General features: G+C 37.2%; 1 protein-coding gene across 2 annotated transcripts in view; it reads left to right on the top strand.

Annotated features, from left to right (window-relative positions):
- The window catches only part of LOC123530072 (histone acetyltransferase KAT2B-like), a 55735-nt gene extending 35676 nt beyond the window's left edge, over positions 1-20059 (top strand). For both annotated transcript variants that reach the window (XM_045310764.2, XM_045310763.2), the window contains exons 15-18: positions 55-203; positions 14224-14290; positions 15595-15679; positions 17993-20059. In XM_045310764.2, the coding sequence (XP_045166699.1) occupies positions 55-203; positions 14224-14290; positions 15595-15679; positions 17993-18186 (495 nt within the window). In that variant the 3' untranslated portion in view covers positions 18187-20059. The remainder of the gene's footprint in view (positions 1-54; positions 204-14223; positions 14291-15594; positions 15680-17992) is intronic.
- The last annotated feature ends 410 nt before the right edge of the window (positions 20060-20469 follow it).

Below are 20469 nucleotides of genomic sequence, written 5' to 3'. Positions count from 1 at the left end.
GTTGTAGCCTAAGCTTTTGTATTTGATACTGATCAGTTATTTTCACTCTCGTAGATTGTGAAGAAGATCATAGAGCAAAAACAGGAGAAGTTTACCAAGGTTTATCCAGGTCTGACATGCTTTAAAGATGGGGTGAGGCAGATTCCTATAGAAAGTATACCTGGTCTACAAGACTGTGGCTGGAGACCTCCTCTGGATAAACCGTATGTATATACCGATACTTGAAATAAGTACCCATGCCAATAAGTTTCTTTCAAGTTAAAAAATTATACCATGATTCATTTTGTTGGCTTAAAATTTCATTGTTGTTTTTTTTAGCTCACCTGTCACAGAGTGACAAGGTGAGCTTTTGTGATCGCGCAGCGTCCGTCGTCCGTGCGTGCATGCGTGCGTAAACTTTTGCTTGTGACCACTCTAGAGACCACATTTTTTATGGGATCTTTATGAAAGTTGGTCAGAATGTTCCTCTTGATGATATCTAGGTCAAGTTCGAAACTGGGTCACGTGCCCTCAAAAACTAGGTCAGTAGGTCTAAAAATAGAAAAACCGTGTGACCTCTCTAGAGGCCATATATTTCACAAGATCTTCATGAAAATTGGTCAGAATGTTCACCTTGATGATATCTAGGTCAAGTTCGAAACTGGGTCACGTGCCGTTAAAAACTAGGTCAGTAGGTCTAAAAATAGAAAAACCTTGTGACCTCTCTAGAGGCCATATATTTCAAAAGATCTAAATGAAAATTGGTTAGAACGTTCACCTTGATGATATCTAGGTCAAGGAAGAAACTGGGTCACGTGCCATCAAAAACTAGGTCAGTAGGTCAAATAATAGAAAAAACCTTGTGACCTCTCTAAAGGCCATATTTTTCAAGGGATCTGTATGAAAGTTGGTCTGAATGTTCATCTAGATGATATCTAGGTCAAGTTTGAAACTGGGTCAGGTGCCATCAAAAACTAGGTCAGTAGGTTTAAAAATAGAAAAACCTTGTGACCTCTCTAGAGGCCATATATTTCACAAGATCTTCATGAAAATTGGTCAGAATGTTCACCTTGATGATATCTAGGTCAAGTTCGAAACTGGGTCACGTGCCATTAAAAACTAGGTCAGTAGGTCTAAAAATAGAAAAACATTGTGACCTCTCTAGAGGCCATATATTTCACAAGATCTTCATGAAAATTGGTTAGAACGTTCACCTTGATGATATCTAGGTCAAGTTCAAAACTGGGTCACGTGCCATCAAAAACTAGGTCAGTAGGTCAAATAATAGAAAAACATTGTGACCTCTCTGAAGGCCATATTTTTGATGGGATCTGTATGAAAGTTGGTCTGAATGTTCATCTTGGTGATATCTAGGTCAAGTTCGAAACTGGGTCACATGCCATCAAAAACTAGGTCAGTAGGTCTAAAAATAGAAAAACCTTGTGACCTCTCTAGAGGCCATATATTTCACACGATCTTCATGAATATTGGTCAGAATGTTCACCTTGATGATATCTAGGTCAAGTTCGAAACTGGGTCACGTGCCTTCAAAAACTAGGTCAGTAGGTCTAAAAATAGAAAAACCTTGTGACCTCTCTAGAGGCCATATATTTCAAAGATCTAAATGAAAATTGGTTAGAACGTTCACCTTGATGATATCTAGGTCAAGTTCGAAACTGGGTCATGTGCTGTCAAAAACTAGGTCAGTAGGTCAAATAATAGAAAAACCTTGTAACCTCTCTAAAGGCCATATTTTTCATGGGATCTGTATGAAAATTAATCAGAATGTTCATCTTGATGATATCTAGGTCAAGTTCGAAACTGGGTCACGTGCCCGCAAAAACTAGGTCAGTAGGTTAAATAATAGAAAAACCTTGTGACCTCTCTAAAAGCCATATTTTTCATGGGATCTGTATGAAAGTTGGTCTGAATGTTCATCTTGGTAATATCTAGGTCAAGTTTGAAACTGGGTCACATGCGGTCATAAACTAGGTCAGTAGGTCTAAAAATAGAAAAACCTTGTGACCTTTCTAGAGGCCATATATTTCATGAGATCTTTATGAAAATTGGTCAGAATGTTTACCTTGATGATATCTAGGTCAAGTTCGAAAGTGGGTCACATGCCTTTAAAAGCTAGGTCAGTAGGTCAAATAATAGAAAAACCTTGTGACCTCTCTAGAGGCCATATTTTCCATGGGATCTGTATGAAAGTTGGTCAGAATGTTCATCTTGATGATATCTAGGTCAAGTTCGAAAGTGGGTCATGTGCCCTCAAAAACTAGGTCAGTAGGTCAAATAATAGAAAAACCTTGTGACCTCTCTAAAGACCATATTTTTCATGGGATCTGTATGAAAGTTGGTCTGAATGCTTATCTTCATGATATCTAGGTCAAGTTCGAAACAGAGTCATGTACGTTCAAAAACTAGGTCAGTAGGTCGAAAAATAGAAAAACCTTGTGACCTCTCTAGAGGCCATACCCTTGAATGGATCTTCATGAAAATTGGTCAGAATGTTCACCTTGATGATATCTAGATCAAGTTTGAAACTGGGTCACGTGCCTTAAAAAACTAGGTCAGTAGGTCAAATAATAAAAAAACCTTGTGACCTCTCTAGAGGCCATACTTTTCATGGGATCTGTATGAAAGTTGGTCTGAATGTTCATCTTGATGATATCTAGGTCAAGTTTGAAACTGGGTCAACTGCGTTCAAAAACTAGGTCAGAAGGTCTAAAATTAGAAAAATCTTTTGACCTCTCTAGAGGCCATATTTATCAATGGATCTTCATGAAAATTGATCTGAATGTTCACCTTGATGATATCTAGGTCATTTTCGAAACTGGGTCATGTGCGGTCAAAAACTAGGCCAGTAGGTATAAAAATAGAAAAACCTTGTGACCTCTCTAGAGGCCATATTTTTCATGAGATCTTCATGAAAATTAGTGAGAATGTTCACCTTGATGATATCTAGGTAAAATTCAAAACAGGGTCACGTACCTTCGAAAACTAGGTCAATAGGTCAAATAGTAGAAAAACCTTGTGACCTCTCTAGAGACCATATTTTTCAATGGATCTTCATGAAAATTGGTCAGAATTTTTATCTTGATAATATCTAGATCAAGTTCAAAACTGGGTAACATGCCATCAAAAACTAGGTCAGTAGGTCAAATAATAGAAAAAACGACATCATACTCAAAACTGGGTCATGTGGGAAGAGGTGAGCGATTCAGGACCATCATTGTCCTCTTGTTTAAACATCTTTTTATGGCAACTTTTAAAAAATAGTGGATTTCAAATTTTATGTGAAATATATGGGAACTTGATTCAAATGTTTGGAGTTAACTTTGTTAATTGATGCAGCAATAAACTCCACAAATGTAAGTCTTCCAGCAATGTTACTGACTTCACAGTGTAAGTCTTCCAGCAATGTTACTGACTTCACAGTGTAAGTCTTCCAGCAATGTTACTGACTTCACAGTGTAAGTCTTCCAGCAGTGTTACTGACTTCACAATGTAAGTCTTCCAGCAGTGTTACTGTAAGTCTTCCAGCAATGTTACTGACTACACAGTATAAGTCTTCCAGCAATGTTACTGTAAGTCTTCCAGCAATGTTACTGACTTCACAGTGTAAGTCTTCCAGCAATGTTACTGTAAGTCTTCCAGCAATGTTACTGTAAGTCTTCCAGCAATGGTACTGACTTCACAGTATAAGTATTCCAGCAATGTTACTGACTTCACAATATAAGTCTTCCAGCAATGTTACTGACTTCACAATATAAGTCTTCCAGCAATGTTACTGACTTCACAGTGTAAGTCTTCCACTAGTGTTACTGACTTCACAATATACGTCTTCCAGCAATGTTACTGACTTCACAGTGTAAGTATTCCAGCAATGTTACTGACTTCACAATATAAGTCTTCCAGCAATGTTACTGACTTCACAATATACGTCTTCCAGCAATGTTACTGACTTCACAGTGTAAGTTTTCCAGCAATGTTACTGACTTCACAGTGTAAGTCTTCCAGCAGTGTTACTGACTTCACAGTGTAAGTCTTCCAGCAGTGTTACTGACTTCACAATGTAAGTCTTCCAGCAGTGTTTCCTTAAGTCTTCCAGCAATGTTACTGACTTCACAGTGTCAGTCTTCCAGCAATGTTACTGTAAGTATTCCAGCAATGTTACTGTAAGTCTTCCAGCAATGTTACTGACTTCACAGTGTAAGTCTTACAGCAGTGTTACTGACTTCACAGTGTAAGTCTTCCAGCAATGTTACTGACTTCACAGTGTAAGTCTTCCAGCATTGTTACTGACTTCACAGTGTAAGTCTTCCAGCAATGTTACTGACATTCACAGTGTAAGTCTTCCAGCAATGTTACTGACTTCACATATAAGTCTTCCAGCAATGTTACTGACTTCACAGTGTAAGTCTTCAGCAATGTTACTGACTTCACAGTGTAAGTCTTCCAGCAGTGTTACTGACTTCACAATGTAAGTCTTCCAGCAGTGTTTCCTTAAGTCTTCCAGCAATGTTACTGACTTCACAGTGTCAGTCTTCCAGCAGTGTTACTGTAAGTATTCCAGCAATGTTACTGTAAGTCTTCCAGCAATGTTACTGACTTCACAGTATAAGTATTCCAGCAATGTTACTGTAAGTCTTCCAGCAATGTTACTGACTTCACAGTATAAGTATTCCAGCAATGTTACTGTAAGTCTTCCAGCAATGTTACTGACTTCACAGTGTAAGTCTTCCAGCAATGTTACTGACTTCACAGTATAAGTCTTCCAGCAATGTTACTGACTTCACAGTAAAAGTATTCCAGCAGTGTTACTGTAAGTCTTCCAGCAATGTTACTGACTTCACAGTAAAAGTATTCCAGCAGTGTTACTGTAAGTCTTCCAGCAATGTTACTGACTTCACAGTATAAGTATTCCAGCAATGTTACTGTAAGTCTTCCAGCAATGTTACTGACTTCACAGTGTAAGTCTTACAGCAGTGTTACTGACTTCACAGTGTAAGTCTTCCAGCAATGTTACTGACTTCACAGTGTAAGTCTTCCAGCATTGTTACTGACTTCACAGTGTAAGTCTTCCAGCAATGTTACTGACTTCACAGTGTAAGTCTTCCAGCAATGTTACTGACTTCACAGTATAAGTCTTCCAGCAATGTTACTGACTTCACAGTGTAAGTCTTCCAGCAATGTTACTGACTTCACAGTGTAAGTCTTCCAGCAGTGTTACTGACTTCACAATGTAAGTCTTCCAGCAGTGTTTCCTTAAGTCTTCCAGCAATGTTACTGACTTCACAGTGTCAGTCTTCCAGCAGTGTTACTGTAAGTATTCCAGCAATGTTACTGTAAGTCTTCCAGCAATGTTACTGACTTCACAGTATAAGTATTCCAGCAATGTTACTGTAAGTCTTCCAGCAATGTTACTGACTTCACAGTATAAGTATTCCAGCAATGTTACTGTAAGTCTTCCAGCAATGTTACTGACTTCACAGTGTAAGTCTTCCAGCAATGTTACTGACTTCACAGTATAAGTCTTCCAGCAATGTTACTGACTTCACAGTAAAAGTATTCCAGCAGTGTTACTGTAAGTCTTCCAGCAATGTTACTGACTTCACAGTAAAAGTATTCCAGCAGTGTTACTGTAAGTCTTCCAGCAATGTTACTGACTTCACAGTATAAGTATTCCAGCAATGTTACTGTAAGTCTTCCAGCAATGTTACTGACTTCACAGTGTAAGTCTTACAGCAGTGTTACTGACTTCACAGTGTAAGTCTTCCAGCAATGTTACTGACTTCACAGTGTAAGTCTTCCAGCATTGTTACTGACTTCACAGTGTAAGTCTTCCAGCAATGTTACTGACTTCACAGTGTAAGTCTTCCAGCAATGTTACTGACTTCACAGTGTAAGTCTTCCAGCAATGTTACTGACTTCACAGTGTAAGTATTCCAGCAATGTTACTGACTTCACAGTGTAAGTCTTCCAGCAATGTTACTGACTTCACAGTGTAAGTCTTCCAGCAATGTTACTGACTTCACAGTGTAAGTCTTCCAGCAATGTTACTGACTTCACAGTGTAAGTCTTCCAGCAATGTTACTGACTTCACAGTGTAAGTCTTCCAGCAATGTTACTGTAAGTCTTCCAGCAATGTTACTGACTTCACAGTGTAAGTCTTCCAGCAATGTTACTGACTTCACAGTGTAAGTCTTCCAACAGTGTTACTGTAAGTCTTCCAGCAATGTTACTGACTTCACAGTGTAAGTCTTCCAGCAATGTTACTGACTTCACAGTGTAAGTCTTCCAGCAATGTTACTGACTTCACAGTGTAAGTCTTCCAGCAGTGTTACTGTAAGTATTCCAGCAATGTTACTGACTTCACAGTGTAAGTCTTCCAGCAATGTTACTGACTTCACAGTGTAAGTCTTCCAGCAATGTTACTGACTTCACAGTGTAAGTCTTCCAGCAATGTTACTGACTTCACAGTGTAAGTCTTCCAGCAATGTTACTGACTTCACAGTGTAAGTCTTCCAGCAGTGTTACTGTAAGTCTTCCAGCAATGTTACTGACTTCACAGTAAAAGTATTCCAGCAATGTTACTGACTTCATAGTGTAAGTCTTCCAGCAATGTTACTGACTTCACAATGTAAGTCTTCCAGCAATGTTACTGACTTCACATTGTAAGTCTTCCAGCAATGTTACTGACTTCACAGTAAAAGTATTCCAGCAATGTTACTGACTTCATAGTGTAAGTCTTCCAGCAATGTTACTGACTTCACAATGTAAGTCTTCCAGCAATGTTACTGACTTCACAGTGTAAGTCTTCCAGCAATGTTACTGACTTCACAGTGTAAGTCTTCCAGCAGTGTTACTGTAAGTCTTCCAGCAATGTTACTGACTTCACAGTAAAAGTATCCCAGCAATGTTACTGACTTCATAGTGTAAGTCTTCCAGCAATGTTACTGACTTCACAATGTAAGTCTTCCAGCAATGTTACTGACTTCACAGTGTAAGTCTTCCAGCAGTGTTACTGACTTCACAGTGTAAGTCTTCCAGCAGTGTTACTGACTTCACAGTGTAAGTCTTCCAGCAATGTTACTGACTTCACAGTGTAAGTCTTCCAGTAGTGTTACTGACTTCACAGTGTAAGTCTTCCAGCAGTGTTACTGACTTCACAGTGTAAGTCTTCCAGCAGTGTTACTGACTTCACAGTGTAAGTCTTCCAGCAGTGTTATTGACTTCACAGTGTAAGTCTTCCAGCAATGTTACTGACTTCACAGTGAAAGTCTTCCAGCAGTGTAAGTCTTCCAGCAATGTTACTGACTTCACAGTGTAAGTCTTCCAGCAGTGTTACTGACTTCACAGTGTAAGTCTTCCAGCAGTGTTACTGACTTCACAGTGTAAGTCTTCCAGCAGTGTTACTGACTTCACAATGTAAGTCTTCCAGCAGTGTTACTGACTTCACAGTGTAAGTCTTCCAGCAATGTTACTGACTTCACAGTGTAAGTCTTCCAGTAATGTTACTGTAAGTCTTCCAGCAGTGTTACTGACTTCACAGTGTAAGTCTTCCAGCAGTGTTACTGACTTCACAGTGTAAGTCTTCCAGCAGTGTTACTGACTTCACAGTGTAAGTCTTCCAGCAGTGTTACTGACTTCACAGTGTAAGTCTTCCAGCAATGTTACTGACTTCACAGTGAAAGTCTTCCAGCAGTGTAAGTCTTCCAGCAATGTTACTGACTTCACAGTGTAAGTCTTCCAGCAGTGTTACTGACTTCACAGTGTAAGTCTTCCAGCAGTGTTACTGACTTCACAGTGTAAGTCTTCCAGCAGTGTTACTGACTTCACAGTGTAAGTCTTCCAGCAGTGTTACTGACTTCACAGTGTAAGTCTTCCAGCAATGTTACTGTAAGTCTTCCAGCAGTGTTACTGTCTTCACAGTGTAAGTCTTCCAGCAGTGTTACTGACTTCACAGTGTAAGTCTTCCAGCAGTGTTACTGACTTCACAGTGTAAGTCTTCCAGCAGTGTTACTGACTTCACAGTGTAAGTCTTCCAGCAGTGTTACTGATTTCACAGTGTAAGTCTTCCAGCAGTGTTACTGACTTCACAGTGTAAGTCTTCCAGCAGTGTTACTGACTTCACAGTGTTAGTCTTCCAGCAATGTTACTGACTTCACAGTGTAAGTCTTCCAGCAATGTTACTGACTTCACAGTATAAACGTAATTGTAATTCAGCTTGAGATGAATTACATTGATATCGCTGAAGCTGAATACCCAGAAATCCTTAAAATGAGCTGGTTTTGAAAATAAGCCACCATTTCACTGCAGGCAAAAAGAGATCATAAATTAGCCGCACTCAAAAATAAGCCGTCCACTTTTTTTTTTGTATCAGAAATAGTATCAATAACCTTGTTAGAACACCATGTTAATGTACTTACAAGAATGCCAAAAAAACACTCAGTACCCCCGGTTAAATTGATAATACAATGCCGTGTTTATCACATATTATGTAAGTTATTCATATCCGTTGGGCGATTAAATCATAGGTGTATTTGTTTTTTAGTGGATAACATTCTGTTAGCAATGGATTATTTTCATAAGGAAATTGTAACAAAACAAGTATGTCAGAAGTACAAGTATTTACTGACGTCAATGTTTTTACTAAAAAGCAAAAAATGTGACGTCTGTATCTGCAGTATTTTGGTATTTGAAAAAACGTTATGTTTAGCTCGACTATTCGAAGAATAAGTAGAGCTATCCTACTCACCACGGTGTCGGTGTTGGGGTCGGCGTCGGCATCACACCTTGGTTAAGTTTTTCGTACCAGTCCACTTTTTGACAAAGTATTTTGAGATAAAGCTTGAAACTTTCAACACTTGTTTACCATCACCATGTCCAGTTGTAGGCAAGAGTACATAACACTATCTAGGATTTTGGCTGAATTATGGCCCCTTTTAACTTAGAAATCTTGGTTAAGTTTTTCGTACCAGTTCATATTTTGTGTAAAGTGTTTGACATATGGCTTTAAAACTTTTATCACTTGTTTATTATAACAGTCTCTGTCTGTAGGCAAGAGTACATAACTCTGTCAACTGTTTTGACTGAATTATGGCCCTTTTTAGCTCATCTGATTTTTTGAAAAAAAATGATGAGTTATTGTCATCACTTGAGCGGTTGTCGGCGTCGGCGTCGGCGTTGCCTGGTTAAGTTTTATGTTTAGGTCAGCTTTTCTCCTAAACTATCAAAGCTATTGCTTTGAAACTTGGAATACTTGTTCACCATCATAAGCTGACCCTGTATAGCAAGAAACATAACTCCATCTTGCTTTTTGCAAGATTTATGGCCCCTTTTGTACTTAGAAAATATCAGATTTCTTGGTTAAGTTTTATGTTTAGGTCAACTTTTCTCCTAAACTATCAAAGCTATTGCTTTGAAACTTGGAATACTTGTTCACCATCATAAGCAGACCCTGTACATCAAGAAACATAACTCCATCTTGCTTTTTGCAAGATTTATTGCCCCTTTTGGACTTAGAAAATCAGTTTTCTTGGTTAAGTTATATGTTTAGGTCAGCTTTTATCCTAAACTATCAAAGCTATTGCTTTAAAACTTGCAACACTTGTTCACCATCATAAGTTGACCCTGTATAGCAAGAAACATAACTCCGTCCTGCTTTTTGCAAGATTTATGGCCCCTTTTGGACTTAGAAAATATCAGATTTCTTGGTTAAGTTTTATGTTTAGGTCAACTTTTTCTCTTAAACTATCAAAGCTATTGCTTTGAAACTTGCAACACTTGTTCACCATCATAAGCTGACCCTGTACAGCAAGCAACATAACTCCATCCTGCTTTTTGCAATAATTATTGCCCCTTTTGGACTTAGAAAATCATTTTCATGGTTGAGTATTATGTTTAAGTCAACTTTTCTCATAAACTATCAAAGCTATTGCTTTAAAACTTGCAACAGTTTTTCACCATCATAAGTGGACACTGTACATCAAGAAACATAACTCTATCCTGCTTTTTGCGAGAATGATGACCCTTTTTAGACTTAGAAAATCATGGGTAGGACAATATTTCTATTACACAAAAAAAAATCAGATGAGCGTCAGCACCCGCAAGGCGGTGCTCTTGTTGGACTTGGAAATTGGTACAATTTGTGTACAAATCCATGTTTTTTCAAAACTATTTGGCTTGTGGCTTTGAAAATTTGCACAATTGTTCATCATCATGATTTATATTTGTAGGCAAGAGTACATAACTCTGTCAACTATTTTTGCTGAATTATGGCCCTTTTTTGACTTGGAAATTGGTTCAGTTTTCATACAAGTCCATGTTTTGTCAAAACTATTTGACCTGTGGCTTTGAAACTTTGAACACTTGTTTATCATCATGATTTCCATCTGTAGGCAAGAGTGCATAATTCTGACAACTATTTTGGCTGAATTATGGCCCTTTTTGGACTTGGAAATTGGTTTAGTTTTCATACAAGTCAACGTTTTGTCAAAGCTATTTGACATGTGGCTTTGAAACTTTGAACACATGTTTATCATCATGATTTCCATCTGTTGGCAATAGTAGATAACTCTGTCAACTATTTTGGCTAAATTATGGCCCTTTTTAGCTCGGCTATACGAAGTATAAGGAGAGCTATCCTACTCGACCCACCGTCGGTGTCTGCGTCTTTCCGTGTCCCCACCTTGGTTAAAGTTTTTTTACACTTTCTCTTTTTTCAACTTATCTCTGTAATTACTTGATGGATTTGATTCAAACTTAAAATAGTTGTTTAACATCAACACCCACATCATATGACACAAGGTGCATAACTCTGGCACCATTTTTTCATGAATTATTCCCCCTTTTTACTTAGAATTTCAGGTTAAAGTTTTGGTGCACTTTCACTCTACCTCTGTTATTACTGAATGGATTTGATTGAAACTTGAAATAGTTGTTCAGCATCATCACCCACATCATATGACACAAGATGCTTAACTCTGGCACAATTTTTCTTGAATTATTCCCCTTTTTACTTAGAATTTCAGGTTAAAGTTTTATGCACTTTCACTCTATCTCTGTTATTACTGAATGGATCTGATTCAAACTTAAACAATTGTTCAACATCATTACCTTTATCATATGACACAAGGTGCATAACGCTGGGACCAATTTTTCATTAATTATTTCCCGTTTTTACTTAGAATTTTAGGTTGAAGTTTTGATGCACTTTCACTCTGTCTCTGTTATTACTGAATGGATTTGATTCAGACTTAAAATAGTTGTTCAACATCATCACCCACACCATGTGACACAAGGTGCATAACTCTGGCACCAATTTTTCATTAATTATTCCCCCTTTTTACTTGGAATTTTAGGTTAAAGTTTTGATGCACTTTCACTCTGTCCCTGTTATTACTGAATGGATTTGATTCAAACTTAAAATAGTTGTTCAGTATCATCACCCACACCATATGACACAAGATGCATAACTCTGGCACCAATATTTAATGAATTATGCCCCTTTTTGCTTAGGATATACTTATATAGTGTTTTGATACATTTTATCTTACCTCTCATTACTTTAAGTTGATATTTTTGACATAGACTCAGGCTATTGTGCAATATCTTCATCCACAATTGGAGTCATTAAACACTCCAGTGACAGCTCTAGTTTCCTCAGATGTGCCCAGTTTCACTATCGAGCATCGAAATAGTCGAGCGCGATGTCTCCTGTGATAGCTCTTGTTGGTCTTGGAAATCAGTGAAGTTTTTCGTACCAGTCTATATTATGCCTAATCTGTTTGTCATATTTTTTTGAAACTTTGACCACTTGTTTACCTTCATAGTCTACTTACCCAGGACAAAGACTTGAGCTCAGTTATGGCCTTTTTCTAGACATAGAAATTAGTTAGGTTTCGCACACCATTCAATATTTTGTCTATCAACTGTTTGATATATGGCTTTGACACTTTGAACACTTGCTTGCCAACATGGTCACACATTGCATCATAGTGCAGAACTTATCCAAATTCACAAATGCAGGTACATTGTTTGTCTTATCTGTTCCTTTTCTTTTGTCTAAAAATCTCAGGTAATATTTTGACCCTATACTTCTATCAATGCTTCGAATAGTCGAGCGCGCTGTCAACAGACAGCTCTTGTTTTAAACTGTTATCGCATATATGTACTCAAAAGTTTGCCGGACTCAAACATAAGCCGGTCTTGATAATAAGCCACCAAATCCTTACGAAATGTATAAAAAAAAAAACATGGCTTAATTTCGGAATTTCAGGGTATTTGAGTTGACAAGTTTGCTTATTAACCTATGGAAAAAAGGATTTCATGTATTGCTGAGGCAATGACAACTTCGTAACTATATTTCATTTTAACTTTCAGTACAAACTATCTGTAAGTGTATGAAGCAGTCTGTCAAGGTTGTGACACAATATGGTGGTTTAAGGCAGGTGGCTGCTTAGTTAATCCCCCGCCGTGGCGGAGGGATTATAGGAATGGTCTGCGTCCGTCCTTCCGTCCGTCAGTCCGTCTTTCCGTCCGTCCTTCCGTCCGTAACAAAATCGTGTCCGGTCCATATCTCCTAAACCTCTTGAAGGATTTTCGTGAAACTTGGGTCAAATGATCACCTCGTCAAGACGATGTGCAGAACCCATGAATCAGCCTTGCCGGTTCAAGGTCAAGGTCACAACTCAAGGTCAAAGGTTTGAGCCTGCCATTTTGTGTCCACTCTAAATCTCCTTAACCCCTTGAAGGAATTTTATAAAACTTGGGTCAAATGATCACCTCATCAAGACGATGTGCAGAACCCATGAGTCAGCCATGCTGGCTCAAGGTCAAGGTCACAACTCAAGGTCAAAGGTTTGAGCCTTCCATTTTGTGTCCGCTCTATATCTCTTAAACCCCTTGAAGGAATTTTATAAAACTTGGGTCAAATGATCACCTCATCAAGACAATGTGCAGAACCCATGAGTCAGTCATGCTGGCTCAAGGTCAAGGTCACAACTTAGGGTCAAAGGTTTGAACCTTCCATTTTGTGTCCGCTCTATATCTCCTAAACCCCTTGAAGAATTTTCATCAAAATTGGGTTAAACGATCACCTCATCAAGGCAATGTGCAGAACTTATGAGTCAGCCATGTTGGCTCAAGGTCAAGGTCACAACTGAAGGTCAAAGGTTTGAGCCTTCCATTTCGTGTCTGCTCTATATCTCCTAAACCCCTTGAAGGAATTTTGTAAAACTTGGGTCAAATGATTACCTCATCAGAACGATGTGCAGAAATTATGAGTCAACCATGCCAGCTCAAGGTCAAGGTCACAACTAAGGGTCGAAGGTTTGAGCCTTCCATTTGGTGTCCACTCTGTATCTCCTTAACCCCTTGAAGGATTTTCATCAAACTTGGGTCAAATGATCACCTCATCAAGAACTCAGGAGTCAGCCATGTCAACTCAAAGTCAAGGTCACAACTGAAGGTCAAAGGTTTCAGCTCTGTATCTCCTAAACCTCTTGAAGGATTTTCATGAAACTTTGGTCAAATGATCACTTCATCAAGACGTTATGCAGAATTCATGAGTCAGCCATGTCAGTTCAAGGTCGAGGTCACAGCTAAAATCAAAGGTTTTACCCTTTCACTATCCATAGCAGTGGCGGGGGATTTAGCTGTCTTTCAGACTGCCTTGTTGAAATTAGAATGAAATGCCAGTTTGGATGTTAACTGACTGGCTGCTTAAGTCAAATGATTGTTATCAGGTAGCTGCTAATACTGGTTCAACTGTATGTTTATTTAAGAAATAATAAGTTCCCAAACGTGGTTTATCATAGAATAACCCGAGTTTTGAGTTCTTATGCGTAAGAATATATCACAAAGGTTGTAGGCCTGAGTGATATATTGTTTCGCATAAGAACGAAAAACTCTGGTTATTCTATGATAAATCACACTTGGGAACTTATTTCGATTCTAACACGACATACTAGTATCAACAGTGTTAGAAAAAAGTGGTAACTACTTTTTACAACCGCGCTACACACCTGGATCGGATGACGTCATTGCATGCGAGTGGTATATTGCAGAATAACCCGAGATAGATTTTGCTCTACATGTATGTAGGTTATTTTCTGGTCGTGTTAGAATTCTTGTTTACAAGTCCTTTCTGATATCAGTGTAAACAGGGCCAGAACACTGTAATCGAAGGATAACCCGTAGGCAAACAAAATATAGATATATTGTTTCATTTTACAGAAAAGAACCTGTTATGGATTCAGATCAGCTCTACAACATCTTTAAAACTGTGTTACAGCAGTGCAAGGTAAACATATATAATGAAAGAGAGGTTAAGAATAGAGGAAAAAAATTGAGTCAAATTTACACTGTCAGTTGGTTTCAAAACATGAATAGTTTAAATATTACCACTAATATTTTAAGGGTTTTCTAAACAGGTGTGAAAGTTTGTTATTCAGGCAAATGTTATTTAAGTCAAAGCTATTCAAGTCGGTGTTATTCAAGATAATTTTATTTAAGTCACTTTTATTTAAGCCAATAATATTTAAGTCAGTGTTTTGAGTCAGCTGTGAAGTACAGCTGAATTCTTGTATTATATCATTAGAATTTTCTATATACTTCAAGGATTACTTGTGCGTTTTTTGAGTTAATACTGCTAAGACACCTAGAGTCACCTTAATTTAGTTTATGTGAAGATAAATTGTTAGAAAGATAATAAAATGTTCATGTTGTATCACCACAAGATCTTGGTCCTTTCTTTAAGTGGCCAGATGCCATTATGGGTTCCAGAGTTATAGCCCCTGATAAGGGCGCAATAGCAGCTTCATTTATGATTTGATTTTAACCAAACTTGCACACAACTTGTATCACCTTAAGATCTTGATTTCTTTTTATATATGCACGATGGGACATATTATGTTATCGCCTCTGTGTCCATCTGTCTGTTGGTTAGCAATTTCTCTTCTGCTCTATAACTCTTGAACCCCTTGAAGGATTTCAAAGAAACCTGACACAAATGTTCACCTCAACTAAACGATGTGCAGAGCACATGTTTCGGATGGCTTACTTCAAGGTTAAGGTCACAATTAGGGGTCAAAGGTCATTTGACTTTGTTTTGTGTGTATATTGTTTTGCTTTTGTGTTGCATTGCAGTGCTCTTGTTTTTATTTGGCAGATTCTTCTTTTGTTCACATATAATATTTTTTTTTTAATTACTTCCCTTTTATGTTACTATAAATAGCTTATTAGTAACTTTTCTTTATTATTGGCCGTAGGGAAAAACCGAGACCCACTTTTTTATGGCACAACATGGATGGTACCTCCAATTTTTAGGTGTATTTTGACATATCTGTGCTTTGTAAAAAAATTTTTTTCTTTTTGGTTAAAGCAATTGTACTCAGTTGAGGGTTATAGGGCCATCATGGCCCTCTTCTTATTACTAGTTTTGTACCGGTAATTCTCCAAGTCAAATGTGACAACACTCTTTGCAAATGGAGATATTTACTTACCCAGATTGTGAACAAGCAGGTTTAAATAAGACAGTTCTTCTTTAAAGTAGAATTACTGAAGACATTAATCACCCTTTGATTTTCTGTACATTTATCTTTACAGACACATGCTAGTGCTTGGCCATTTCTGAAGCCTGTAGAGAAAGCTGAAGCCCCAGATTACTATGACTACATCAAGTTTCCCATGGGTAAGTTTTAAATTTATTTGGCATATCTATGAGTTGGTTTACTGTGTGCAACCAGTAAAACCTATTTTCGGTTGTTACTCTAATCCTTTATCTACCATATATATATGATATATTATATATGCACATATATTTGCTTGAACTCTGTAATTTTGAATGGATATCTGACTTTGTCATCTACCCTGTTATGATTATTCTTTTGAAATGACCGCATATTGTTGTAACTTAAAACTGCATATTGGTGTTACAGCTGCAAGTGGTTGTGACTGGTTGAGCATAGTGGAAGTCTGTGTAGAGTGTGATTTTAATAAGTGTTACAGTCCGTTGTTCATGTCTTACTGTTGGTATCTAGGAACTTTACTAAGTGTCTAAAAGCCAGTTTATTAGCAGAGTAACAAAGAACAGTTTTAAACATTTTCCATAAGACTCAAATTTATAATACAAACATTTAATTTGTTTATTGGCATTGTCAGAGCATGTGGTCACGTGAACATTACATAAAAGTAGTCAAAATATTAATAATAATTTCAAAACCTTGGTAAGTTTGTAATTTGTACATTTACTGGTCATTAGTTGTCAATATTTAACAGAATGGCATTAGTAAACAAGAAAAAGTCCAGTTAATTTGTTTACAGTACTAACATAACAATAAACAAGAATGTCTCACTTAAATAGATTAGAGCTGAGTGTCTGCAAGTAAGAAGTACTAAGAAATCATTTAATTTCTTTGACATCAAATGTTACCCGGTATGTTTTGACCCAAATAACTGTGTTGTGGGTTTTGAAGATAAAATATACAGGAATTTTCTGTGTTCATTGGGATTAAATTTTGTTGATTTTACACACTGGCACCAGACCAGAAAGAAAATGCCTCTGTATATGGGTGGACGGATAGCTCAGTGGTTTGCACACTGGCCTTCCAATCCTGAGGTCGGGGATTCGATCCCCGGTAGCTACTCGGGAATTTTCTGTTTCCCACCCAACTAGAGGTGTACTGGTCAGGAACCCAGGCAATCCTTGCGTGTATCAGTGCTATACACTGGGCACATTAAAGAACCAGGCTGTCGATTCACAACAAGCTAGGCTAAGTTAGCCGGACAAGCCTGTATCTGATTTCTGATCTCTTTGTCGTTGGGGCTTTGTCTCACTCTGTCCCTTTGGTCAGATCGCTCTGTGTCTGTACTAGTAGAGGATGAATTATGTGCCCTGTGTGGCTGCATTTGAACTATGTAAAGCGCCTTTGAACGTGAAATTGATCATGAAAAGGGCGCTATATAAATCTGGTATAATAATAATAATAATAATAATATATGTTATACCCTACCCCTAGGTATTCTATAAGAACCATGGTCATGAATGGGAAAACAAACTAACCCATTTGAATTGCGTATTTCATACCTAAAAGGTGCAGTTCGGTAAATGTACTATGGATATTGAACAAGTGGTAATTTATCTTCCATTGTGTACCGGTCACGTTTCTTCAATATTTCTTATCTTAGAGAAACAACGCACAGTTTATAGTTTATTCAACATTACACAAAAAACTTGGTGGAACTTCACTAGTGAAGTTGCGATCTAGATTACTAAACCATTCTGATTGGCTGATGTGAAAATGTATGTCACTCGTCGTTTAACTACACTTTGATGCTAAAATATGTATATGCAGCATAAATGTGCAATATGAATTAAATAAACAGTATAGATGTATACCAATGTATGACTTTAAATTCAGAATCATATCTAAGATGAATTTTATACATCATTTCGAATTTTATTGTAAAACTGTGAATATTTTGCATTCAGTTTTTGTTTGTTTACATTTCGCCTAACATGTGCACACTGCTGTGACCTCTAGGCCAGATGTTCATTAGGGAAGTTCATGCAAGTTTTTTCTGTAACGTTGACGAAAGCATAAAGTATTTGGAGTATCTCTGCAATATGAAATATTGAGACAATGTGACTGGTGCATGATGGAAGATAGATTACTGCTTGTTTAGTATGCCGGGTACTCATTTACTGAACTGTGCGTTTTAGGTGAGAAATGTACGATTGAAATGACCATGGTTCTTATAGAATACCAAGGGGTAGGGTAAAACATGTGCAGAGGCATTTTCTTTCTGATCTGGTGCCAGTGATTTTACACAACCAAGAAATCCATGAAAATTAGTCCACCATGAAACTAATTTTTTTCACAATACTGTACTAAATTCTAGTTAATCACCCGCCGTCAGAAATATGCCAATTACGTTTTTAAACACAAAAATTTTGAATTGTGTCATACATCTTTAAACATGTAATTCTTCTTCTTATGTGTAGATCTGAGGACTATGGGAGATCGCTTGAAGAACAGGTATTACGGGCACAAGAAGTTGTTTATTGCAGACATGATGAGAATCTTTACAAACTGTCGCTCGTACAACAAACCCGACACAGAATATTACAAATGTGCCAACACCATGGAGAGGTTCTTCAATAATAAACTCAAAGAATTCTCGCTGTCTGACAGATAACATAACATGGAGTACTGTATGCTGATCATGTGACTGTGTTAGTTCTACTTGAAATTAGTAAAGTTTGATTTTGGGATGCGACTAGGTCTGGGGAAAATGTATTAGAAGTTTGAAAATAAGACATGTTTTAGTGTCTTAGAAGTGCAGAAGAAGACTGGAGCTAGATGTTATTTAGTTTCATGTGCAAATTGAATAGAGAGAACAAGAAATGTGAACAGGGTTGTAGGACAGGTTATGAACTTTGGTCATACTCTCACACAACGTAAGGTACAGAGGAAGAAAACTTTTAGGAACATCAATTGTCAAGAATTTGTTAAAAAAGGAACACTTGATTGTCGTGTAATGAATGAAATTGTGTCTTAATTTATGTATTTACTAATTTATTATTGATGTTTGTATAAGTGTTGAAGTAGAAAAATCTGCCTTTAAGATTTGGAGGTTTTGAAATAAGTAAAAGAGATGGTCTGTGAATAGTCCTACAGATGTTTTGATAGTGTAATATTAGAATATCAGTATTACACTAGAAACAGAAATGCAGAGAGAAAAAGTCAGAAACATGTTAGTAAAATGAAAACTAGGAGAAGGAAGTGTCTTGGTGTAGCAGTAGAGGTTTGGACTTAATCCTAATTTTGGAGTCCTACCATGTTTTACTGCAGCATGTGTTCAGAAGGCAAGGAAAAGGTTGTCGAGTGTGGCTTTCGAGAGCACAGTGTGAAACTAGCCTATATGCATATAGATAAAGAACCAGACAATCTGAGACTAGTTTGTCATGAGCTCTCAGATATGTGGGGCCTTTCTCTACAGCAGATGTTAAAATGATAAGCTAAAATTGTTTAATATGTTTTAGTTGTTAATAAACAGATGTGAAGTGATACACATTGCAGTTAGGAAATCTTATATGTTGTAAGCATGGCTCTGTACGTTATATTTCAGTGCATGTTATTTGTACATGTGTTGTAATGGACATTCATACATGTTTGTACTTAGTAAATGTTCACATGTACATGTATTTTAATGATAGTACACAAAACTTGAATTTTGATATCCATTCACAAGTATGTCATTTCAATGGACGATCCAGTGTACATGTATTAAACTGGACATTCATCTGTACATTATTGTAATGGATGTTGAAATGGGAACAGTTCCCTGATACATGTATTGAAATGGACTTTGGCATATACTTGTATTTCAATAGACATTTCCATGTACATGTATTTTGGTACATGACATGCGCAAGCTGTGTTTTAATGGCTAACTGCAGGATCAGTTGGATTTTAGTGTTTTAAATTTGCTGTTAATGTACAGATCAGTGCAGCTGTATGAGATTATGCATATAAAGCTATCGACCTGGTAGACAGTTTTTGTCAAGCCCGCTTGCAGAAGTGAAGACATAGTTGTCCAAATGGCTGTTTGGTGTATGTGCATTATGTGCATGCGTGTGTCAGTGCTTGCATGCCTCTGTGTGTGTGTCTGTCTGGATTTGTTTCTCCAGACCATGACTTTGACATGCGTGAAGCAATCTTGTTTATATTTGGCATGAATGTTAACCTTAGTGAGATGGAGTGTCTTGCGCAAACCCCAGATTCCTATTTTAAAGGTCAAGGTCACAGTTTGAGGTCAAAGGTCATGTCCAGTAAATAACTAACATTATTCTGAAATATTAGTAAATTACGGCATGGATAGGAATGTATCAAGTCATTGACATCGTAATTGCTTTTAGTTGAGGCAGACCAGAGAATAGGGCATACTGTAAGTTTACATAAACTACACGAGAGGTTGGAGAAATATTTCTTCTGCATATAGTTTAAGAATATTAAACATTGTTGATCTGAAATTTATGCTATTATAGAAATAAAAGTTTAAAAAATCATTCTATGGTTGCTTGTGTATATTTTATTTACTTTAGCTCCCATTTCCAAAATATGTTTATCAGTATTTTCTTGTGACAAAACTTTGCACCAAGTTGTTGCTGTCATGCAGATCTGTTTGGGATTTTATTTCTGAACTCTCTTGCTTTGATTTTATTTTGAACCTAACTTAATTGTAATTTAGAAATTAGGTGTGACTGTAGTAGATACATTTTTACAAGCAATTTTTTTGTGGCCTTTGGTTACACAGATGGAAATAATGTATATAGCATACAGTATGGGTCCATGAGCCATATACACTAATTTATTACAATAATGTTTTCTGAGAAAAAAATACCAAGAATTGTTTTCCCCTGTGACAATGAGCCTCATTGTATATGGCTTGTGGACCCATACTGTATCCTAGATATGT

Source organism: Mercenaria mercenaria, chromosome 13 (assembly GCF_021730395.1).
Source record: "Mercenaria mercenaria strain notata chromosome 13, MADL_Memer_1, whole genome shotgun sequence".
In the NCBI taxonomy this organism is placed as follows: Eukaryota; Metazoa; Mollusca; class Bivalvia; order Venerida; family Veneridae; genus Mercenaria; species Mercenaria mercenaria.
This window is presented reverse-complemented; position numbering and strand designations above follow the sequence as displayed.